This window comes from Desmodus rotundus, chromosome 7, assembly GCF_022682495.2.
Source record: "Desmodus rotundus isolate HL8 chromosome 7, HLdesRot8A.1, whole genome shotgun sequence".
Lineage (NCBI taxonomy): Eukaryota > Metazoa > Chordata > Mammalia > Chiroptera > Phyllostomidae > Desmodus > Desmodus rotundus.
In genome coordinates this window covers 129,584,088-129,609,709 of record NC_071393.1, presented here as the reverse complement: position 1 = coordinate 129,609,709, position 25,622 = coordinate 129,584,088, and the positions used below count along the sequence as shown (strand labels likewise).

At 40.5% G+C, this 25,622-nt stretch overlaps 1 protein-coding gene and 1 pseudogene across 4 annotated transcripts in view; one reads left to right on the top strand and one right to left on the bottom strand.

Moving 5' to 3' along the window:
• The window catches only part of UNC79 (unc-79 homolog, NALCN channel complex subunit), a 203,602-nt gene that overhangs the window by 163,495 nt on the left and 14,485 nt on the right, over positions 1–25,622 (bottom strand). For 2 of the 4 annotated variants that reach the window (XM_045201960.2, XM_024567696.3), the window contains exon 2: positions 6,163–6,283. In XM_045201960.2, coding sequence (XP_045057895.2) covers positions 6,163–6,283 — 121 coding nt within the window. Of the gene's footprint in view, positions 1–1,055; positions 1,074–6,162; positions 6,284–7,035; positions 7,061–25,622 lie in introns of those variants that run through there. The other 2 variants (XM_053928854.1, XM_045201961.2) reach the window with 2 other exon arrangements.
• LOC112311362 (glucosamine-6-phosphate deaminase 1-like) lies at positions 20,761–21,553 on the top strand (annotated as a pseudogene).

Below are 25,622 nucleotides of genomic sequence, written 5' to 3'. Positions count from 1 at the left end.
GTAAATAAAAACTTGCAAAATATAGGTATGGCACTTGCAGAAACATGTTTTAGCAAAGAATAAACATGTGTGTTTATTAAGAAAGTCTTAAAAATCACATGTTTATTGCATCAAAATAATGTCTATATGTATATTATGATACTGTTTCATGACATTCTGTCAGTATCATCTGAGATAATGAGGTTTCAACAGGCATATGAATTTAGAAATAATACATATTTCTAAAATGTTAGCTAAACTACATTGGAAAAGCTGTAAAATAATATGTATTAGATGGCCATAGCATGTGTTTGTGAACTAATGATAATGGTTATTTACGTGTGTTTTTTTTAATTTTGCATGTTGGGGAGGAAACGTTTTATTTTATGAATACAAACACTGGTTTATTAAATAGTTACCTTCAAAATTCTAAACACTAAGCAAGCAGTACCTGTCGTGTAGCTGCATATCATACAGTAAGAGCTCATATATTACTGCTGCTACTTACGTTATTATTCAACAAAACTCACTAAAAACTAGAGGAAAGATAATTTAGAAAGTTAAAAAAATCTTTGATGGGAATAAAAATAAATTCTAAAAGAAACTGGCTTTCTTTTAGCCTTCAATTTTTAAATAAAAACCTTTTAGTAAAAGCGATAAAGCAGAAAAACTGTTATTTTAAAAACAGAAGAAATGACTCCATAGCCAAATGTTTAGGTTTTTTAAATGAGGTTATACTATTTATCATTAAAAACAACAGCTATACATTATAATGATAATATCTGCTACACTTATAACGTGCTTTTATATGTTAATCAAAATAGAGAACAATTTATAAATGTTTCATTACATAAAAATAACCTGGTTTTACACTTATTCTATGTGGATCAAACATTACTAAGTTCTTAGTTAATGATATTACATTTACGGTTTTACAGTGGGGTGAAGAATTGGTTAGTGTCAAGCATGCTTGCTATTCCAAATTTACATTTACTTTTATATACTCTTAGTGCAAAATATGTTACAATATAAGAAAAGTGGCTACATGCTTTTTATTTTCTATGTGCCTAATTTACCTCGATTTCCTTTGTCTTCTGTTACCCAAAGTCCAGGGAAAAACAATTAATAATAATAAAAATAATTTCAGAATAGTTATGTAATACTTCTTAGCAATAAATAACTTAAGATTTAGTGTAAGTTTTTTTAACTTTTAAAGGGCTTTAATTTACCTTTTTTGTGTGTGATGTATTGAACTTTGTAAGCTTATACTTTACAATGGGATAATATCAGCATTGCAGTTACCCCTGCCTGCCTACTTCCAACATAAATACCATCAGATTTTCCATCAGACTTTATACTTTGCTCATATAATTCAATTATTCCTAAAAGTACCACCTCTGAATGTTATATTGTTGATGATAAGCCCAATCACCAAAAACTATTTTAATCCTGTAGGGTTCTATTCCACTGACAATGCCTTTAGGTGGGTATAAATGAGAAATACTATTTCCCAAATGTCAGCCCTAAATTAGCCTACTACCAGCATCTTTTCAAATTTGCAAGATGCGGATCTTCGAGGAGTGATATGAAAAGACATTTTGCCATTGAGAACCAAATTTTCTGTTTATCATATATTAGTGCTATCCTTTAAGTACAGTGCTCTCGTCAGACTTTTCCTTGGTGGGGGAAATATAGCATATTGTATTTTCAAATATACATTAGTATTTCTCCAAAGTCTGATATAATTTGACAAACACTAGTAAGCCAACTTTGGAGATTCTACTTTGGTATTTTCTCCCTTCCTGTACGTGGGGGTTCCCCGATGGTAGCAACAACAGCTTTGTACATGCAGGGAGGGAAGAACGTCAGCACTGAAACAATAGGACTTCTCTCTCACTGCCTTTAGATTTAACAAGTGGTGAGGCTGAGAAAAAAAATGGCTGAAGATGAGTTATCCATGAAACCAGCTTTAAATCACCATTCATGTCTCAATGGAAGGAAATGTTTTCATTTGTGGAAAAACTTAAGAAAGGCTCATGAATAAATGTATAATGTATTGTGATTTTATGATGTTTTGTGAATTTTATTCAGAAAAAAAAACTTATTTCCCCAACCAAACTGTCTAGCTTGGGAACCATACAACCATCTTCCCCGTTTGAAATTCATTCCCAGAAGTCTGTGCATCCAGCCAAACAGAAAATTAATGGCGCCCTGCTCAGAAGAGTTTGACCCAGCGGGCAACCTTTCACCTTTCCCTCTCCCTCCTGAGATCCTCTTTATCAAGCATTTGCTTTCAACATCAGGAGAAATCGAGAGAAGATCTCTGTGGGTGTTGGTGAAGATGAGAAGTTGCCCCAAGGTATTTCTAGTGCAGAAAATTAATACGTAAAATAAACTTTCTATAAAATTATAAATGTTGAGTTGAATTTATGCACTGAACAAAATGTCCTTGATCATGCTATGCTCTAAAGCTACTCTGTGGACTTTAAATCAAATAATTTGAAGACCTAAAATTGTAATTCAAAAGAGTATTGAATTGAGGCTAGAACCCTTATAAAAACATATAAAACTTTTCTAAAAAGTTAGCAGCAAGTAGCTTTCCCCAAACTTAATGGTTTTTAAAAAGATGTCATGCTAGGAGCCTGAATGGCAGAAGAGAGATGTGGGGGGAGGGATTCTAAAAGAATGTTTGCCATAGAAAGACTGGAAACCTCTAAATGTTCTGCAGGTAAAAGGCAAGATCCTTAAAGAAGAATTTAGATGTTTAAAACATGGCCCCAGAGGGCTTCCAATACAAAAGGACAGACACCTCTGGAAGCAGTGAGGCGGGAATCAGACTAGATGATCTTCCTAATTGCTTCTAATACTAAAAGCAAAAACAAAAAACTAAACCCTGAAGTCGTATGCAAACTGTGTATCCATTCCTACACTGAGGTTCCTACTAAATTAAAATGAGTACAACTCAGCCTTCAGATGAAATTTTACCCAGACCCTCAGGTCACTGCTAGATGAAGTGAATGCTCTAGAAGGGTTCCCGCAATAGATGAAATTTGACCTAAAGTTAGTTCAATTCAACACACAGGACTCGCCTTCCACTAACCTGGAGTTTTGTTAGGGAAGCTCCATGAACTCTAACCTGAGTTTAACTGTGAGCTAAGTGGACATTGTGCACTATGCAACTGCTGATCTAGTCAGTTATGCTAAATATAATCCCTCCTCTCCTGGGCATTAAATTAACTGAAGGTAAACAGCTAGGATAATCTCTAGCTTTGGAAATGTATACACGAGTCCACTGAAATCACTGAGAGTTACCTGCACGCATGAACGCCAGAGGACTATTACTCTAAAACCGCAGTTCTTACTCCCATGAAGCTACTGGTACTGCAGGCTGCAGATTTTAACCAAAATAAAATAATTTCGACATCTTTGAGAATACCCAAATAGAAAGACAGAGGGTTGCTCTGTGAAAATTAACCTCTATTCTGTGTTCTTTCCTTCCCAGAATCTGAATTCTGAAAGCAAGACGTGCTTCTGAATGTAAAAATTACATAAATGCTATGACTGTCCAACCACTATGCTGTACACCTGAAACTAATACAAAATAATACTGAATGTAAACTGTAATTAAAAGATTTATGTATTATATAAAATGCAAAAAAGGAACCATCTGGTTTGTAAGTAAAAAATCTTACTGTCCATAATCTCAGACACCAAATACCTACACCATCTTGTTGTCTTGAGCTTTCTAACAGCATAAATAAAATACAGAAATATAAATATGATAGCCAGTTATGTATATACTAACAGTGAAAGTGATCATAACTTAGTCCAATATGTAGGACAATAGTTGTCAGCTCTGCATTTCCAGTTAACGAGAGATGAAAGAGGTTTTTTTTCTTAAGCAGAGGTAGGAAAAAAGAAGAAAGAAAATGCATTGGGCTCAGCCCAAGAGTAGAATCTCTAAGTACTGAAGTCCAACCCCTGACCCATGTCCTTTCCTTTATTCAACTTCACGTGTGTGGGTGTGCGTGTGCGTGCGTGTGCGCAGCAGGCTGTCAACTCCGCTCTGACTTGCTATCTGCAATGAATTGCTTGAGAGGGAGATAGAGCTAAAACATCTGGGAGTTGAAATACTGTCCACATCACCTCTGGTACAGCTCAACCTAACTTCCAAAAAGGTGGTAAGTCTTTGTACTAAACACTTCCTTTCTTACCTGAATCTCAAAGACAAGCCAGACTACTCTACGGAGTCGTAATGGATGCCAGCATCCCCAAAAGCCAAACCAAGTTGTCACTAACAGAAGTGGCCCTGTGTATGATAACTCGCAGTACTAAGGAGAAGCAGTACAGCATAATTGCTGAGAGCGAGTGCGGTGGATTAGGAGCACCAGCGTCAAATCCTGGTTCCGGCACTCACTAGACATTACCTCCGAGTAACTGAACCACCCTATACTTTACTTTCAATATTTGTAAAATGGGTATAATGGTACATTTATTTCATAGAATTATTATAAAGGATTAAATGAGAGGATACATGCAAAGTGCTTAGAACAGTGTTCGACACATATAATTACTATTATTATACAGTATTAGTATTACCATTAGTAGCCACTGTTGATGTCTCCCTTTAAAATGGACTCAGCTCAATTGCACATAATCTTCTTCAACAGCCACTTGAACAAAACTACCTTAACACCAGTTTCACCATTAAAACACTACCACCCGTGACCACATTCTAGTGACTCATCAAGAAAACGGAAGCTTCGTGTCTTGTACACAGGACTCCAGTACCCTAAATTTCTGAACTCTTTGGCACAATGACTACGACCTAAGCAGTAAGCTTCCAAGTGCCAACGAGGAGGTCAGTTTCTTTGCAAACAGAATTCAGAACGTGCTCCCTGCTGAAAAGTGCCTCTCAATTGGACAACTTTTGGAATTTGTGATAAAGGAAAGTGTTTGCCTTTGAGGAAACTGACCTCAAAGACAAAAGGAGAATTCAAGAGAACAGAATCAGATGCCTTGGTGTACAAACTTATCTGATTATTACTATGAAAACTGAGCTAATTATTCCACTGTAATTTGAAAAGAAGGGAAATACCCTATAACAAGGTCCTAAACTTATTCTGCAAGTATGAAATCCATGAATCTGATAAACAGAATCCCTTTAATACAGAGCAGAGGAATACAGAGCAGAGACACTAAGGGTTCTAAAGAAAAAAAGATATTCTAAAGAATAAGAATAAAGAGACAGCAGGGCTGCAGAAGACCAGTGACTGACTTGACTGCAGGAAGCTCCTTTCTACAGAGTGTTCAGTCTGCCCATGCAAAGCCTCAGACCACAGTGAACTCCAGTGCAAATACACTCATCCAAATTGGTGTTCTTTCCCCCAGCTAATTCCTATCTTACAAAACTTTTGTTGTTATATAGCTAAAAAAAAAAAAAAAGTAACAGGTCAAATTTACGTGTTTCCTAAATCAGACATGGAGTGAGAAAATCACGGTGATGGGAAAGGCTAAGCTTTAGAATTTAATGGGAAGTGTTCCTCTCACTTCTTGGATGTTATTTCCCAAACCACTAAGCTTGCCTTTGCTTGTTTTTCCTAATGAGATCTGTAAACCAGACAGGCCCCTCCTGTCTATGCCTTATAGTGGAGGCAGACAATATTTGTTTTTGTTGTCTGGTCCTCCAGAGAATTTCCCTATTAATTGTGCAGCACGTTGAACACTTAAAGTGTTCCACGGATTAAAAATAATTGTTATTACCATATATTATACTTCAAGAAATACAAAATACTACTGATAAAACTAAAAGGCTACATAATTCTGATTTTATTTAAGACTGTAAGTGCTTCCTATTCTTAATTTTAGCAACATAGGTTCTCCTTTTAATCCCACTCTATGTTTCTGCCAGACATGTAACTTTTATCGCTGTATAAAGCTCTTGATAAGACATCCAACTGGGGAAAGCAGGCAGTAGCCAGGCAACCCAACCTTTCTTTTCACTGAGGCCTGTGATCTGATCTGCTATATACACCCAGAGAACTTGAGTCCAGACTCTTCTGGCAGAGCACTAGAAACCATGAGGCCCTTCAAAACTTTCAGTTCGATAAAAATTTAGATCCCAATTAATTCAACAGTCCTACCTAATAATTCTTTCAAAGTAGAGGATATTTTAAAGCTTACCTTAACAAGGTCTGAGAAAAGTATTTCAGGGTGTTTGCAATATCTGTTCCTGAAGGTACAGGGTAAATGTTGTGGAGAACCCGGTTATGATATTCCTGTAAGTACCGGATCTTGGAAGCAACTAGATAGAAGCAAGCAAAAAAAAAAAAAAAAAAAAAAGAACGAGAAGAAAAAGGAGAATCATCTTGTACTATGTAGTAAGTATACAGCATTTTTTTTTAATGATCAGATACAGGAATTTAATCAGTATTTTAAGGAAAATATGTAAATTTTTACTGGAATTCCATGACAGAAAGAGTTACAAAAGAGCTTTAATTCTTTATAATAGTATTCAGCACACAAAATTATTTGTTATCTGAATTAATATCCTTTTCACAAATTACCAATTACTTTTTTTAATCACTAAGAAAGGCAGTATACCACATCATTTTATAATCACCCCCAAGTTAGCTTATTTTAGCAAAATAACAATAGATATAAATCTCTGCCACTAGAGAATTATATTTAATATTACTTAACTAAAACTAAAGGAGAAAACTCAAAGGTCTTTCAATAACACTCTAAAAACCCTAAGTAAAGGCAGTCCACTGCACAATGGCATCAGTTGAAACCAGGCTTTTAACTTAGTAAATGATCATAAAAGCGTACTTAGCAAATGTGTGAACTGAGAGAATATTAAGAATAGATTGACTTAGTATTAAATAAGAACACAATGATTGGGCAGTAATAAAAATAGTAAAAACTGAATGTGACATTTTTCTTCCAAGACATTTCAGAAATTAGGAGACTTCCTAAGCTTTCTGAACTTGGCTGCCCAGATCTTTTCAAAATTCAAGAGGGACCAAATGGGCTTATTCACCCTCCTAGACCTACCTGGAGTCACCAGCATCGTCCACATTCCTGACCTGACCCTTGACCTGGCTGCAGTGATTGGCCCAGTTCTAGTCACTCCTCTTTGCAAATCCCAAGGGGCCATGATGATCAACGTTTCTCAGGTCTCCTCTTCCACAGAGCTCTCAACACTGTCCATTTGTCCTTTCAATCTTTGAGGCTACCAAAGGAGCCTTTTAGATGCAATGGCTCACCGTTAGCATTTAACTGAAGACACATCAAGTCCTGGAGAAGCAAGGCCGTGCTGTTCCCAACAGCCCATGGAAACAGGCTCCTGGATGCACTCTAACTGAAATTCTGGCTTAAGCAACTGAAAGAATGTCAAAAACGCTTTCGATAGGCATGGGACATAGAATCACAGAAGGATGAACCACCAGAACTGGGAGGACCTGAACGACCTTTTCCGTTTCACTTTAAAGATGGGGAAAGGAGGCACATTAGGTCAGTGGCAGAGCTAGACTAGCACTTACTAGCCCTGCCTCCCATCCAGTTCTCCTTGCACTTCGACACACTCTACAATCAGGCTCTGCAATGTGGTCAGAATGCGGGTGTGGGTGTTCACGGTATGACATCAAAGCAATTTTCCGCTGTTATGAGGTTGTTCACTGATTCTAAATCCCACATACACCATTTATCAGATGTCCTTTCTCTCTCTCTGACTACCTACACATTTCCATAATACGATTAGTATTTTCCACAGAAGTAAGTCTAGATTGCAGATAATGATACCTTGAGTGTGTATGGCACATCGCCTCTGAAGAGGACAACAAGGTTTTATCCACTGTCTCAATTAGCCTTGTAAGTGTCTGGTTGTAAATATTTTTTTTTCCTGAGATAAGGTAAAAATAAGGGATACTTGAAAATGTTTCAATTACATACTCTACAAAAATCCATTTTCTTCTCAGCATTTTTGATCTGCTGTTCATCCCCTTTATTAAATCACAGTATGGGGAACCCCCACATTAACACATAGTTTCAAGCCCCAGATATTTGAGATAACGTGCTAGGCCAGCATATGCTTTCTGCTCACCCAGCGTCACAATAATGTCCTGTTACTGTGACTTTTCTCAGCCTTTACTATTCAGTGGGTTTCTCATGAGTCTTCCAGGAAAACCATTCATCATTCCGCCACCTAAGAAAGGGCGCCGATAGGTTGTGGACAATAAGCTCAGAGGAAGAGAAGAGCCGTAGATCCTCCAATTCAATGCTTGCTCATAACTCAAGAGCTACAAAACTGTCCCTACACCCTGATAGCAAGCAGTCAGAAATGTCTGTGAAATAAATGACTGTTCTTCTCATAGTTCTGTTTGTTGGAATGCAGCGATGTCTACTTTCAGTGGGTACCCAAACATTCAGGGAAAGCCGAAACAAGAGTCATTTCCGTCTTTGAGATCTTTTAATATTTTACAAATGTCACATTGTATTGTTTTTGTTTACTTACCTGTTTTATTTTCCTACACCAGGTTGTAAATTTATTGAAGGCAGAAACTATATCTTACTCATATCTCTATCCCGTGCCTGGCACTTAGTAGGCACTCGATATATTTGTGGGATAAGTGAACGAGTGAATTATTGCTTTAATAATAATCCTTAGCACTTGGAGGTGTTTTGCATATATACATATCTGTCTCCCACACTAGACTGTTGACTCTTTTTATTCCTAGAGCCAGGCATCTAGTAGGTGCTCAATAAATAATTGATGCGTGAAATGGAAAAAAGAAGAAAGAAGGGGGGTGAGAAAGAAGAACAAAGTAGTGGTGAAAATCATGAAAGACAATTTGTAGAACCAGTTGGGAAAATGTTTGAGCTAATTTCTGCACTGGCGAACGCACAAAATCATAGATTTATTTCACTTTCACACAACGATTTGACAAGAGCCAGGCAGGCCCCTGACATACAGCGACGTGCAACAGTGTTGAGGCTGTGATTAAAACTCAGTTACATTTCAGCTTCGCACAGAAGAGAGGTCATCTGGCTGCTCACTAAGCCCATGTGAGCGCCGGCAGCCTCGTCACAGGACACAGTTCTTATTTTTACTCCAACACTGTCCGTGAATATTGCTGCGGACACTCAAGCAATTGGGCTGGATGGACATAAACGAGTTATCTCCAGACTCAGCTGACCTTCAGGCAGTCACCGTCTCATCCCTCTGCACACTCTTCGAAACTTCTTCTCATTACACTTGAAGAAAACAGAGGCCATCTGCTGTGCACTGAATGCCCCGCACCCAAAATTCGTATATTGAAGTTCCAATCTCAAAACGTGACTCTATTGGAGATGAGGCCTTTGACGGGTGGAATAAGTTAAAATGAGGCCCTTAGAGAGGCTCTAGTATAGTCTGACTGGTGTCCTTATTTTTCAGAAAAAGGACATCTGGACACAGAAGAGACACCAGGGAAGCAAGTGAAGAGAGAAAAGGCCATGCACGAGCCAAGGAGACAGGCCTCAGGAGAAGCCGAACCTGCCAACACCTTGGTCATGGACTTCTGGCCTCCAGGACAGCGAGAAAATTAATTTCTGCTGTTTATGCCACCTGGTCGGTGGTACTTAGCTACAGCAGCTCTATCAAGCTGACAAGTGCACTGTCACAGAAGAGACCCTGTGAGACTGCAAGTAAGAGCTGAGAGTCCAAGCCCTGAAGTCAAACAGCTCTGGTTGAGACTTTGGCTCTATCTCCCCTTGACCCCAGTTTCCTCATCTGTAAAATGAGGATAATCATACCAACTTCATGGGGCTGTTATGAAGAATAAATCACTTACTGTACCAATCACTTAGCATACTACCTAGAACACGCTCTGCATATATTAACTATCAAAAGCCTACCTGCACTGCCTTCCTTCCTTTTCCCATGGAACATTCATCAGGTGTCTCTGCTACACATTTCTCTAAGCACTCAAATAATGTTTGTGAAAGGGAAACCAGAACAACCTACTGTTAACCTGAAGTGCCCCTCCAGCTATTGGTCTCTCCATGCAGAGCCCAGATTATAAGCAGTAAGTATACTCTCTCATCTCTCCATCACTTCCAACTCTGTCATCCGCTCGGTGCAGTCTGGCTTCCACCTCCATCGCTGCACTGCATCTGCTCTTTCCACTATCAGCTGGAGCAGGGGTGTCAAACTCATTGTCACCGGGGGCCACATCAGCCTTGCGGTTGCCTTCAAAAGGCCGACATACTTTTAGGACTGTATACATGTAACTACTCCTTAACTGTTAAGGAGTTGAAATTACATTCGGCTCTTGGAAGGCTGATGTGGCCCCTGGTGAAAGTGAGTTTGACACCCCTGATCTAGAGCCTCCTTGTTGCAGAACCCAACGGATACTTTCCAGTCATCCTCAAAACTCTCTCCTGTTCGCACCCCTGACACCACATTCTCCTCGTCTTCCACCTCCCTAGAGGATCCCTCCCCACGTGCATTGCCATCTCCCCCATGACTTGATGTTTAAATGTTGGAATTCCTCCGGGTTCTGCCCTAGACTCTGTATTTGTCTCCATATCCTCTCCACAGTCGATCCCATCTACCCACAAGGTTCTCACACCTTCTGTGCCAACTGCTCTTAAATGTGCATCTCCACCCCAGGTGTGAAGCTCCTCTGACTCACAAGCCTCATCCATTCAGTTTCTCCACTGGAAATCTCAGAGATATCATAAGGAAACATGTTCAACACTGAACTTTTCTCCTTTCCCTCACCCCCCAAAAAACCTACCCCACCATCTACATAATTCAGCCAGTCACTCCAAGTGTTCTAAAAACCACCCTTGACAGCACCCGTTCCTTCTCCCTCACTCCCTTAATCCAATCTGTCACTAAGTCCTGTCGAGGCTACCAACAAAGTATACCTACAAACCATCTTCTAGGCTTCAGCTTCACGGTCGTTACTGGGCACTGCCATCTCCTGAGTGATTGCCAAAGCCTCCGAACTCATCTTCCTGGTTCTCTCTTGCCTCCCTCCAGTTCCTTCCCCTCAGAAGAGCCAAATGGATCTTTTAAAAATACAAACAGTTTCACCCTGACTGGTGTGACTCAGTGGGTTGGGCGTTGCACCACAAAGCAAAAGGTCACCAGTTCAATTCACGGTCAAGGCACATGCTTGGGTTGTGGGCCAGGTCCCTGGTCAGGGCACATACAAGAGGCAACCAATCGATGTTTCTCTTACACATCGATGTTTCTCTCCTTCTCTTTCTCCCCACTTTCCCCTCTTTCTAAAAATACATAAATAAAATCATATATATAGATACACACACACACACACACACAAATATATTTTCATGTAAATCCTTTGCCCCTTTGCCCATTGCCCTCAATAAAATCCAAAATCTAACATAGTTCCTCCCTATCTTCCAACCTCATGTCGTACCACTAGAACTGGCTCTTGCCCCAGTTTTTTAAACACACAGAAAAGGGTTTTGGTTTTTTTTACCTGAAAACCTCTCTATGTACTTGCCCCTCTTCCTAGAATGCTTTTCCTGTCACACTGTATCTGGGTAACTCCCACTCACACTTCAAGGCTGACTTCACGTGTCACTTCCCCGCAGAGGCCTTTGCTGGCCTCCCTGTCTAACTCGATGCCCTGACCTCCACCCACACTTTTCTGTTTTAAAATATCCTATTCTATTTTTTTTCACAGTAGTTAGCACAATTTTTAAGGATATACTTCTTTGGGTGATGGTTGACTCTCTGTCCCAAACAGACAGTAGTCTTCAAAAACTAAGTCTCTTGTCCATCACCACGTTAGCCCAGTGACCAGCGGGTGCTGAATTTCCTGGGTCCTAGCAAGGATGAAGGAAAGGAAGGAGAGATGAGGAGAGTGGATTGAGGCCGTGGTTAAGCTTTGTGTCTTTGTGAAAATAGCCAAGAAAACCAATTGCTAAAGCTGTGATGCAAATGAGGAAAACCCAAAAGGGGGAGCCTGAGAAAGGGCTGGTTTTCACCCAGGCACACACGAGTCTGACCTGGACGCACTGCTACTTCACTACGCATCCTGTCTTCACCAGGCCTTCAAAGCTTTGCTACATTTTGGGAGAAAAGGCCGCAAAACTCGGTCATTCATTTGAGCTATATACAAAAATACTTTAACAAAATTGGAATCATATAATACAGAATTTTTTAATAGTTTTTTTCTTTCAATCTTAAGCATTTTCCTATGTCACTAAATATTTTAAGAGCAACATCATTCCTAATTTTTAATATTTAATTATTTATGCTCATTACCATAAAAGTAAAAAACTCACAGAAAAATAAAAACCTAAAGGCCCACTCTTCAGAGACAACCGCAGTTAACATTTCAGTGTATTAGACTTCTAGAAAACTTCCTCTGCATAAATATACATTTACAAAAGTGGAATTTCTCTGTATGTAACATTAGAAGCTGCTTTCCTCATTTTCTATATCCGAAATACACTTGCACATCATCGTCGTAATGTTTTATAATTTTCCCTTATGTACATGAGTCCTAATTTATTTCATCAATCTGGGGTTATTAGTTGTGAAATCTGGGGTAATTTTTCACTATTCTATTCAATGTTGCAAAGAATATACTTTTAAATATGAGTACTTATCTTTAGTGATCTCCTTAGGATAAAATATTAATTGTGGAATTGCTGAGTCAAACAGGAAATACTAATTTTAAAGCTTTTGCTAGGAATTGAGACATCTCCCTTCAGAAAGACAGTATCTCCTTAGGTACTACTAAGACTACTCCGGTTTTTCTTCAGATCATATAAATCTTTCGCCTTTTACACACTACTAATATATAAGAATAATAATGTTTACTGAATGTCCACTATTTATCGTGTCCTCTATAGACATTATTTTTAATCCTCACAATAATTTTTCAAAGTAGTTATTATAATTTCCACTTAAAGGTAAATAAACCAAAACTCAAGAAGAGTAAGTGACTTACCCAAGCCAGTAAGCGGCAGAACCAACAGCTTGGCTCTACAACAAGCTTCTCCACCAGGCTATGTTGCTCTTGCATTATCTTTATTAGCGTAAAAGCATTTAATTGTATGATAGAGCATGCGATATTAATTCTTCCCTTATTCTATTTGACATTTAGGTTGTTTCCAATATTTCATTAAGTAACACTGTGGTAAACAGACGAAATATTAGACTAAATCTATTTATTTCTTTAGAAAACACAAAATGAAACTTGTTTGCCTCACTCATCCCGCACTTTTTTTCTTGAAAAATCAATTCCCTTTAATCCTTTAAGGCCCAGCTTAAGAATCACACCATTCATGAAGCCTCCTAATTGCCTCCAGTCATTATCGCTACCGTCCTTCTTCTGACCACTTATTATCTGCCTCAAAACTTCTATCACTTCATTATATAAATTTATCACTGATAATAAACTGTCCTGTACGGCTCCAGATTAGTCTTGTGTCTGCAAATCTAGTACCCTTAACAACTCTGTGAAATCTTTGAGGACAGAATGTGTCTTGTACAATATTCGTACCTCCCTTAGAACTTGTCACAATGCTGGGTGCAAAACAGGTGGTCGACCTTTACACAAGGGTTGAAATGAATTGAAAATTTAAATGTCAGCTCTCCTTTATCCTATCAATGTTCTCTAAATAAATTATTTAAGATTCTAATATAATTGACACAAATAAGTAATTTCCAAATAAAACTTGTTTCACATGTAAATAATGCAGAACCCTTTGGTGACTTGCTTTCTCTCATTTCTCATTCCAACAGAGCTCCAAATAGTCATTTTGCTTGACGTGTATTCCAAAGGTTTGTATAGCTTCTTCATTGTCATTTTTAGTATTTACTCACTTTCTTTTCTTCACATAGACCACTCATTTTACTTTTCACGTCCTGGGTCCTAAACCTGCTGGGCAAATGTCCTGGAGTTGTCACAATGTCCTGCAGAGAACACTGGGATGCAGCCTGAGCTCCCACCTTCAGCCATGTGTGACCTCGAGCGAGTCATTTAATATCTCTGCACTTCAGGGGTTGTTGTTTGCTTGTCTCGTTCTTGTTTTTGCCAAGTGAGAAATTAAAATAATATTTCCCCCACACTCTTTGCAAACATTGGTTATTAAATTCTGGTCACTAAAAGTAGATTTGAGGTATACACTCTAATTTCATCTTATTTTTTAGGTGTTTATTTACATAAAGCCCACGGCTTTATGGATTTGCTGTCATTGCCCCTTTTTAAACCATTCGTCTCTCTTCAGTCTAACCTTCCACTGAGAAATGACAGACAGAAGGAAAGAGTAGTTCATAAATTTGGATTGCTGTAAATATTCACAACAGCTAAAGTAAAAATTATGCATGATACCTTTTTCATTTCTTCTCTTAGAGTATCAGTAAGGAATTAGACATCCTTCTTAATACCCTTGAATATCTGTCTTAATTCGCTATTTTTGTGTCTCTCAAAGTCTCTCTTACATCCAGTAGATTCTACTTCTTGGTCCAGTTGGTTCTGTCTAGAAATCACATCTAAAATCTACTCTCTCCTTCATCCATACCTCAACTCAAACCTGCACGATCTTTTTCCTAGATTACTGCCATCACATCCAGACTGATTCCCTTCTGACCCTTTTTTAACGTGACATCCAAAGTGATCTTTCTAAAATACAAATCTTCCTCACGTCCTGCTGGCTGAAATCCAAACAATTAACTTACCACATCCAGTCCAGCAGGAACGGATCCCTGCTCATCTGTCAATCTTCATCGTCTGTCTTATCCACGTGAACCACACTTCAGCCATCCTGACTTGCAGAAACCCCAGCTTACGAAGCTCATACCACAGCTGTGCACACAACACTCTCCCTACGAGAATGCAGTCTGTACTGCTTTGCCTGGCCACCTCCTAACAATCCTTCAGAGCTCGGCTGTAGCCACTTCTGCTATAGATAACTAACGCTTCCCACCACGAGCTGCATTCGATGCATCTCCTTGGCACTTTCATAGCCCACAGGGCTTCCCTCTAGTGGGGCACTTATCACTCTATGTTATAATTATTAACTCAGTCACTGTTTCTTCAACTGGGCTATCAGATCCTTGAGGTCAGAAACTGTCTCTTTTATTTTTGTATATCCAGCATTTAAAGAGTGCCTTATCATAAATAAATGTTTGATGAATGAATGAAGGAATGAATGCACGTGTCACATGATTTATGGTACAACAAAGCAGTTTAGAATTTATATTCCTTTCATGGATTAGTTTTGGATCTTGGATATGACACTAAAGTTCCCTGTACTCCTTTTTCTATTACTTATAGGAAAAATAATTTGTATCACAAGAACTAATGTATCACTTTCTTCCAAAGCCCCCAGTTCCACTACTGGCCATTTTGGGGTGTGGGGTTGGTCTGGCTGAAAGCCAACTGAGGGGCTGAGGATGGACTGTGTCTGTAAGGATGGAGAGAGAGAAAGGAAGACCTATTCCAAGAGTCAGAAGGGCGGACAGAGAGCCCCTTTCTCAGCGACTAACTGCATGAGGAACCAGGCATGGCCTTGCAGTCAGAGGGTGTTATGCGCCCCAGTCGCCCCTGACCAGCTCCGAGAACAGTCAGAGCAGGGGAGTACAAACAGTCCTCAGTCTCTGAGTCAATCTCAGCTGAGGATTAGAGCTATGTCCCTCTAGGTGAAGAAGGAAAGTGAAACACCATTCAGAAAGGCACACCCGCAGGAAGGGCATTTTGGGAAATGTAATTTTAGAAGTAGAAAATATACAGGCTATAGCACAGTTAAAATCGGCCCTGTTCTACTCAGAACAAGTTAGGCTGTCCCTTCCTCTGTTGGACGAGAACCACAGAAAAGAACCCCTGTGGGCAGAAGGTGCCCAGACTAGCTACACCGTTGGAGGACACATCTTGAACTCCTAGCACAGTTAAAGAGCTCAAGCTGAGGGAACTTTGGCTGGAGGATGTGATAGAAAGAGACCAGAATTTGGAGTCCTGTCTAATACCCACTAAGCCTGATATTCAAGTTACCTGTATCCTTTTAGCCCAATGCATTTAAAAGTACTCATTAGTATAACTGCGTCTTCTCACTTTATCCTTTATTTTCAAATGGAGCTCTTCTGGGAAAAGGAGTTTGGGGGTTTTTTTATTCATCAACTTCTCACTATAGAAATTTTAAACACATACAAGTAGAGAGAAAAGCAAAATGAAGCCCATGTACCCAACACTCAACTTTACTAGCCACCATCAATTCCTGTCCACAGTATTTTTTTGCTTGAATATTCAGAGCAAATGCTGTTAATCAGATCATTCCACTTATAAATATTTCAGTTTAATCTCTGACTAATAAAGACATTTATAACATAATTGCAACAGTGCTACACACCCAATAACATGAACAAATAAATCCCTTTACGGCAGGAACCAAACAAGACCTGCGAGGGGCACGTCACCAGTTCCATACGCACCCCTTCCCTTCCTCACTCCCTCCTGCCGTCACAGCTACAACCTGCACTTCCGCAAGGGCACAGACAATATGGGCCTGTAGCGTCTTCAGTTTCACGTCCGCCCCCGCGTTCCAAGTTCTCCAAAACTGTCCTCATTTATTTCATTGTACATCTGTAATTTTCTGTAGCCACTACAAGAGACTCCTCACTCTCTTCCTCCCCAACCCCAACAACTGGAGCTTCACACACACACACACACACACACTCCAATTTACTGATGGAAAGATGGAGGAACCAAGAGTTCAAAGCATATGGAAAAAGAGACAGGTGTCGTTTGAATTCAGGCTCTTCTACATACTAGCTATGAGAACTTAATAATAATAATTTCTTTGAGCCTCAATTTCCTAACCTATTAAATGGGGGATTTAAAATATTACATGTATAAACTCCTCAGTACAATGGCTGGCACATGGTTGATAATAATGGCCACTATAATTAGCAGTTACATGTGAGATCCTTCTCTTTTCCCTTTCCCGGTCCAATACTCTGTCCCTGTGGAGTAAGAAAACCACAGCAAAGATCTGGCATCAACCACATCAATAATAATCCCTCACACACACACAATCTACTAGTGCATTTGGTACTGAAATCCAGTTCTATTTTAAAGAATACAAAAGTAAATATAGCTAATAATAAAGATATTCGGAACTGGAGATGAAGGGAGAACAATGAATGCCACCACACATTGTTTGGGAGTTCTAGCGAGGAACCAGAGTTCTTAGGAAATCCTTGATCAAAGAATAGCCTCCTTCTTTGAGGACGGCCATCCTCTGTAACTGAAAGCAAAACCTCATACAGATTCAAATGAAGGGTGAGGGAAAAGGATACACAAGTTTAGAGAGCCAAAACAGTTGAATCTCCCCTCAAAAGCAAAAAAAGTCAGACATCACCAATTTCATTGTTAATTCTTCTAAGTACTCACATACTTACATGTATATTCTTTAGTCGGTTTTAGTTCCAGGTGGCAAACTTTACCTGGCACTTTCAGCAGATAGGAGAGGTCAACAAAGAACATTCCCGATCTTCAGCAAGTGACTCCATCGCTGCCATCATCATCATCATCATCATCATCATCATCAATTACACTTGTCTAGCCTTTACATTTTTCAAAGCACTTCCATATACATTATTCAGTTACATTTTTTAAAGATTTTATTCATTTATTTTTAGAGAGAGGGGAAGGGAAGGAGAAAGGGAGAGAAACATTGATGTGTGAGAGAAACCTCGATCAGTTGCCTCTCACACGACCCCAGCTGGGGACCTGGCCCACAACCCAGGCACTCAATCCACGGAGCCACACCAGCCGGGGCTCAATTACATTTTTGAGTAGTGAACTTGTAAAAAACTTGTCAGGAATTAAAGGAACTTTACATGTAAAGCAAAAGTTAAGCAGCAAAGGTGAAGGAAAATACATAAGTGATTTCATTTGTTTACCAGACATTGATCGCACCCTCGCTAATGCACTAGGCACTTTGACATACGCATAAAATCAATAACAAAAAGATACAATCCTTATTCTCTGGGTCCCAATAACAGTAACAATTCTAAATTCTGACTGTTTATGTTGTGCCAGTAAACATAAAAATAACAGTTGTATTATTAGTATTAATCCCATATTACCAATGAGAAAGCCAAGGCTAAGAGAGGTTAAGTAACTTGCCCAAGGTCACATAAGAGGTAAATAATAGAGCCACTTTCTGACATGTCACCTATAAAGAGAAACAACTGAACTAGTCGTAACCCACCATACATTTTTAGCGCATTAAAAAACACACAGATACCTAAAATCAGCCACTGTTTTCATGCATGAATAGTGACACCCAACCACTTGCCAAAGGAGAAAGCTTTAACATGGAAACACTTCACTTGCCAGAGATGCAGCACTTGCAATAATGAAAGGGGAACACAATTTGTCAGAGTCAAAAGAGAAGATTGCTGCCCCTATTTCTACTGCATTATTGGCCAGGAGAGCTTGTACTGGGAGCTGTGAAAGTCAGACTCATTTCATGGTGTGATGGAGAAAGTGGTAAAGCAGTGAATTTTCTTCATGAGAGTTTGTTGGGTATTAGTAATAATTTGAAATGGAATATGGAGCTGTATTTTATTTTCATACAATCAGGTTAGGTTATATAAGTTTTTTTTTTTTTTAATTATACTGGACAGCTTCCTTACATCAAGATTTTGAAATTGAAGAGTTTAAGGGGCCAAATTCTCAGTACCTCCCATCCCATCCAAAGAGTAACTCACAAGTTTGTACTTTCTTCCTGATGTGACAAGGAGAAAGTATTTGAAACTGCAAGAACAGGGTGGGTGGGGGAATAGGGAAACAAGAGTATTACCGATTTGTTCAAGGACTCATAAATCAAGATATATGAATTTAACAGATGAAAACTAGAGAATGTTTTAATTGCTTATTGCTAAACTGTACTAAGCTCTCTATAATCATAGATTTTTGAGGAACTAAAGAGCTATTTGGTAGAAATTAAATAATTTCAGAGATACACAGAAGCTGATGACCCTGAATCATTCTTTAAGTTTCCGCATCTAACTGCAAAACACAAGACATATAGGAATTATCAACCATCTGTCCAATCAATGTGGCTCCATTTCAAAAGAAAATGATCGCACAGAAAATAAATTATACTCCCTAAGAAGATGCGGATATCCCAGTGTTGCCTAAATAAGAAGATAAATTATAAAGAACATGGCCCTGAAATTTAAATGTCCGGCTACATGGACAAACTCTGGGAAATACTTGGGATCCTACTTCGCTGTTGAACTACGTTCTATCCCACGACGGTGCTGACATCCAAGTGGAGATTCATGATCGACCTGGAGTTAAAATTCAGATGTGCCGTGACTCAGAACATACTGCACAATTCTCAAGAATAATTCAGTCCATCATACCACATTTTCTCTAACTTGATCAAACTGAACAATGATGAAATATAAAATTATAACTCTTAAAGACTCTTTTTTAAAATTATAACATGTCTTTTGTGTTGACTATGTACCAGGTACTATTCTAAGCACTTAGCCTAGTAACTTTTACAAGCCTCACAACAATCTATGAATAGGTGCTGTTTTATTCCCCTGCCCTTCTTTTTCTAGGCATGAAAAAGCTGAGGAAACTGATATCAATTTCAAAAATCCATGCAGTCTGCGTATAAATTGTGCCCTCACTCATTCAACAAATATTCATGGAGGGTCAACAATGTGCCCAGTACTGGGGATATTCCAGAGTGGGAGACAGTGGCAGCCCCTGATCTCATGATGCTTATGGCAAAGCATCAAAGATGAACAATAGGACCACAAAGTTGTTTTAAAGGTCTATAAAGAACCATGCAGGGAGCTAAAACAGAGAATTAGAAAAAGGAGATTGGGAATGCTCTCTCTACATAGGGTGGTGTGGGAAGGCTTCTCAGAAAAGATCGTATTTAAGTTAAGACATAAAGAATGCGATGATGCTAGACATGAAAAAGATGGGAGAAAGCTTCTGGGTTAAGACCACAAAGTGAACACTATCATCTAAATCATGCACACCTGAAATGCCACCTAACACAGGAAAGCAAACAAAAAAAAGAAGAAGTAGAAAGATTGACTGAAAGCTGTTCAAGCAGCAAATGGATCCCTCTATTCTCTCCACTACTTCACATCCCTGAGAGAGCACCTCTCCCTACCTCAGTGGGGCTGGAGTCGTCTAAAGAGAACATAAACTAGAGGGTCTCTGGAATGAAAGAAACCAGACACAGCGGCAGACCAGGTAGCCTACCTGAACCAATGGGTTTAGTGGGTATGTAGAGTCTGAATACTGAATACAGAGCTGCACCAACCTGTGCCTGCCCCACCCAATGCCTAGCAGATGGACCCCTACCCTTCAGCCTGGAGACTGGAAGCCTCTTTCCTTCTCCTCCCTTCTGTGAACCTGACCAGTCAAAGATGAAAAGCTTGAAGACAGACAGTGATATCAGGGGCTTCCCAATAAATGGCCACCGATGTGCACAAGTCAGCTCCTTAGTCCCAACCCTTAACCATAAAGATAGCAAAGAATGTGCCCAGCCAGAGAAAACCACCAACATGGAAGACAGACCAGGAAGAACAGAAAACCAACTTGGAGAAAAACAATCTATGTAGGAGAAGAAAAGTTTTTTAAAAAAAAACTGTTAATAATAACAGAAAGATGAGATACTCTCCCCAAGAATGAATGTTGAGGTCCTATTTTAAAAAAACAAACAAAAAATGCCACCATTGCTGCTGCCACTGCTAGAGGCAGCTGTGACAAGATGAAGCTCATTGTTCTGGACCACTGTTCCCAGGCCAGCACATGGGTGCCAACGGCATCGGGAACCGCATGATCCAGTTTAACCTAAGACCAGACAAGTACTTCACTCCGGGGCTCCCCACCAGGAGTACCCCACTTGGCTGTACAAGAAGCTAATTGAGTACTGTAAGAATGGACACCTGTCTTCAAATACATGAAAACCTTCAACATGGACAAGTACATGGGTCTTTCTAGGGACCACCCAGAGGGTTACCACTCCTTTATGTGAAACAACTTCTTCCAGCACACTGACATTCACCCAAAAAACACCCACATTCTGGATGGCAATGCAGCTGGCCTGCAGGCTGAGTGTGATGCCTTTGAGGAGAAGATCAAGGCTGCAGATGGGATGGAGGCATTTGTTGGAGGCACAGGCCCCTGCAGACACACTGCCCTCAATGAGCCGGCCTCCGGCCTGGCGACCAGGATCCATGTTGAGACACTGGTCACGGTCTCCATCCTGGCCAGTGCTAGGTGCTTTGATGGAGACCTCACCCAGTGCCTATCATGGCCCTAGGCGGGAGAAGGGAGGGCATGGGCACCGTCGTGGATGATGGAGAGGAGGTAATTGTAATCACAGGTGCTCACAAGGCGTTCGCTCTGTACAAAGCCATCGAGGAGGGAGTAGACCACATGTGGACCGCGTCTGCCTTCCAGCAGCATCCCCACACCGCACTTGTGTGCAGTGAGGGTGCCACCCTGGAGCTGAAAGTGAAGACTGTCAAGTATTTCAAAGGTTTAATGCTTATTCATAACAAGTTGGTGGGCCCCTTGTACAGTATCAAAGAGAAGGAAACAGAGCAAAGCCAGTCGTCTGTGAAACCATACAGTGGTTAACCTGGGCTAATCCTAGTCTCAGGTACCTCATGGGGACAGGCAGGTCTTTCTGGAAATTGTCTTCAGGACGACAGAATTGTATTTCTTTAATCCAGATGATGACTCCAGATAAATGGGTAAATTTACTGTTCTTGCAGCATGGGGCCTAGGCATGGAGTTTAGCTACAGGAGAAGTAAGTTGTTTGTAACTTTCTCTTAATCAGAAAAAAAAATCACTCCATAATTTTGATGGCTGCTCCACGCAGATTAGGGGCTTTCAGTTTTTTGTTCTGCCTCTGACTCCGTCCACATGTACAGTGCACCCCCGTCGGGAATTCCCACCATTGCGTGCAGATTTTCAGTTTGGAGAACAGGGGCCTGTTGTACTGGACAAAACCTCTTTGGGAGGTCTGGAAGCCCCTCTTGAGCAGGTCCGCCCCTTATCTGAGGGTCACTGATCCAGGTTGGTGAACAACCTCTCAATGTCTAAAATTGGCATAAGGGGCAGTCCCTCCCATCAATAACAAGTGCCTCGGAGAGAAGACGGCCCCTTACTTTCTTTCCTCAGTTTCTTTCTTTTTTTTCCTTTCTCTCAGTTGGCCTTTTGTTGAACTCAGAGGACAAAGAAGGCTTTTCTGATACACAGAGAGCCTCAAGTGGCCCAGCAACGTCAAACCCCTCTCCCTCAGGGACCCTCCAGCACCAGGAGGAAGGTGGAAGCCCATTTCCCACTGGAGCCCTGTGTCTTTGCCCCCAGGTCTCACGGTGGCTCCCCCTCTCACAGACTCATTAGTAAGGAGAAGGCCCATGGGGGCAGTGGACACTGGCACAATTTCGGGGTGGTGTTCAGCCAAGGTGACTGGAGCAAGCAGCTCAGTTATGAGTTTAGTCACAACGCATGAGTGACATGGTCTCCTACGTCCCTAGGAGCTAAGTACCAAGACCACATATAAATGCTTCTGAAGTTGCCTCTCCCACCTAAAATGCCCTGCCTTCTAACCCTCTCAGTTTCACCTGGCGTGCTCTGATGTTTCCAGAACATCAGGAAATACAACCCTTTGTCCCTTTGTCCCTTTGTCCCTTTATCCTTCGCAAAATGAATCTATTGCTCTGCCTTCCTTTTGCTCTTTTAAGTCTCCTCCTCCCTATCTTCGTGCTGGTTTCAAGCTGCTGCTGCCTCCAATTCTGGCGAAGGGCTTTCAGAGCCTGGCTCAGGACTCTTAAGTGCTGTGTTTGGTACCAGCATCTTGCCCTTATTTTTGTATACGTGACTGTGCAGTCATTCTGCTTGAAGCTAGTAGACTAGTGGGCTTGTTAACAATGTGCTATTTTCTATTAAATCTGATATATTTTTTTAAATGCAGAGAACAAACAAACAAAGGATCTTTGCAAATTAAAGATATGACCTTAGAAATAAACAATGAATAGAAGGGCTACAAGAAACAGTTGATGAAATTCTTCCCAAAGCATAGCAAAACACAATCAAAATAAGAGAGAAATGATCAATCTAGGAGGTCTGGCATCAAAATAAAAGGAGTTCCAGAAAAAGGCAACAGCAGAACCAAAGGGTTTAAAATCATTAACAAAGTCGTTAAGAAAATTTTAGAATATGGCAGACTTTTCACGTCTCCCACGAGGAATAAAAGTTGACACACAACAAGGTACATCATCGTGAAATGTCAGAAACTGATGACAGGCAAAAGATTCTGTATGTTTCTAGAGTTTTTCTTAATCTTCACCTGAGGATACGTTTATTGACTTCAGAGAGAAAGGAAGGGAGAGAGAGAAACGACGACGTGAGAAACATCGATTGGTTGCCTCCCACATACATGCCCCAACTGGGGATCAAACCTGCAACCAAAGTATGTGCCCTGACTGGGAATCGAACCTACAGCCTTCTGGTAGATGGGATAATGCTCTAACCAACTGAGGCATCCAGCCAGGGCACTGCAGATTTTTAACAATTTATATCACTTAGGAAAGACCAGGAATCAGAATGGCTTTGGACTTCTCAAAAGCAACAGAAGAAACAAGACTAATAATGAAGCAATGTCTTTAAAAGCCTGGAAAAAATTATTCTCAAAGTAGAAATCGATAATCAGGCAAGCTCTAAATAAAATATAAGGGCATGTTTAGACATTTATGGGTTCAAAAAAGTTATTTTCATGCATCCTTTCTCCTAGGAAAGACCCCGTTGTGCATCAGGTACAGACGGCAATCAGTCAAGAGCAGAGTGCTGTGGTCCGAGCACCAGACTGTTGGAAGCTGTTGTCACCAAGAGCCCCACGCCCGATATACTGGGATTTGTGCCCAAGTCAGAGTGCCTGGGAGAGTGTGCCCCCATTCTTATTCATTCCTAAGCCAATGAAGTTCCTACTCTCTTTCACAGTTTCTTGAAACAGCTAAGGACGCTCATTTTGCTTCCAAAGAATTCTACTTTGACCTACTTCTAAGAACTAGGGGTAGGTCATGCTGAGCTTAGGCAGAAAATACAGAGTCACCCCCTCCCCAGAGGTGCAGTACTTGGCTCACACTTCCGCATCCACCAGAAGCCCTGACTGTGGTGAACGCTGCTTTTCCCAAACTCACTCCCGACTTTGCTCACTGATGTCCCAGAAGCAGCCCTCCTCAAGGAGACTGAATTCAAAATCATACCCCAGGGAATCTATTTATCTTCATGACATGAAAGAGGGTATAAGTTACATATCCCGCTTCAAAAACAATATTAAGTATATACTCACATACCCACAACCAAGATAAAAAGACGATTTCCTGTATCTTCTCTGTATCTATCTCTTTGGTCATCCCCCTCACTCACCATAAAGGTAAATACTTTTTCTAACTTTTCTGCTAAGCATTCTCTTGTTTTTCTTTACAGTTTCATCCAATGAGCACATATAAATAGTGAATGTAAACACTGTATTATTTAATTTCAAAAAACTGAAGAACAAGCCCAAACTCGGTGGTGTAAGAAAACAAACGCAACATTGTCTTCGATTCAAATGTTCCCCTGTACTTACACATGTTGGCCATCTCCTCTCAGTGGCAACAGAGGGAAAGAAAGGACTGAAGGGGCTGCCATGCCTTCATCTTGACACAGACACGGAGTGGGTGAGTGGTCACAAGGCTGGTTACACAGGCAGCAGCCATCTGATTCAAGAAATGAATCTTAACTACCAGAGAGCAGAGTTTTAAAAAGAGTCTGGTTAAAGACGCTGAAAGAGGAGGGATCTTGGAAGAGGGTAGTGGCAGCAGCTTAGTTTTTTAATCAACCCAAACCCCTCAACTAAAAATAGATAAATCAAGGAGGATGACAACCCAAAGACTGGCTGATGAAATCTGCAACAGAACTAGGGGACAAAGTAGCCCTGTGAACCAATTATCAGAGGATGGGACAAAGGCCTGACAGCTACACACCCACGTGGTATCAGCATCCATGCCAGAAGAAAAAAAAAGAAGGCCTTTGGGCCTAGTGGCCCTCTGGAGAGGGGAACTCTTATATGGTCCACAGGTACTCACAGGAAACTGTGGCGGCCCAGCCCGAAAACAGAAGCCAAAGCAGAGCAGGTTCTTCGCGTGATAAGGTCGAGAGTGAGGGAGTGGATGCTCAGCTCTAAACACTAACAAACCAAGGCTTCGTTCGAGACAATGCCCTGTGCTCAGAAGCAGCTGCTAAGAATAGCATTCGCATTGAACAGTGTAAGGGTATTAGATGCAAAGGAGAAAGGAAGTCCAAATAAAAGTGGGGAAAGTCTTAGAAAGTACAAGAGCAGGGATTAGTCGAAGAACCTGAATGAATGACCACGGACATGGACAACGGTACGGAGGATGACTGTGGAAGGGGGCAGTGAGCTGGGTGGAGGAGGGCAAAGGGGGAAAAACTGGGACAACTGTAATAGAATAAACAAGAATAAAGAAAAGTACAAGAACATATAAGAGAAAATAAGAAGCAGAGACATGCACTACACAGATAAAAACTGTAACCTCATACTTTAAAACAAGCTAAAA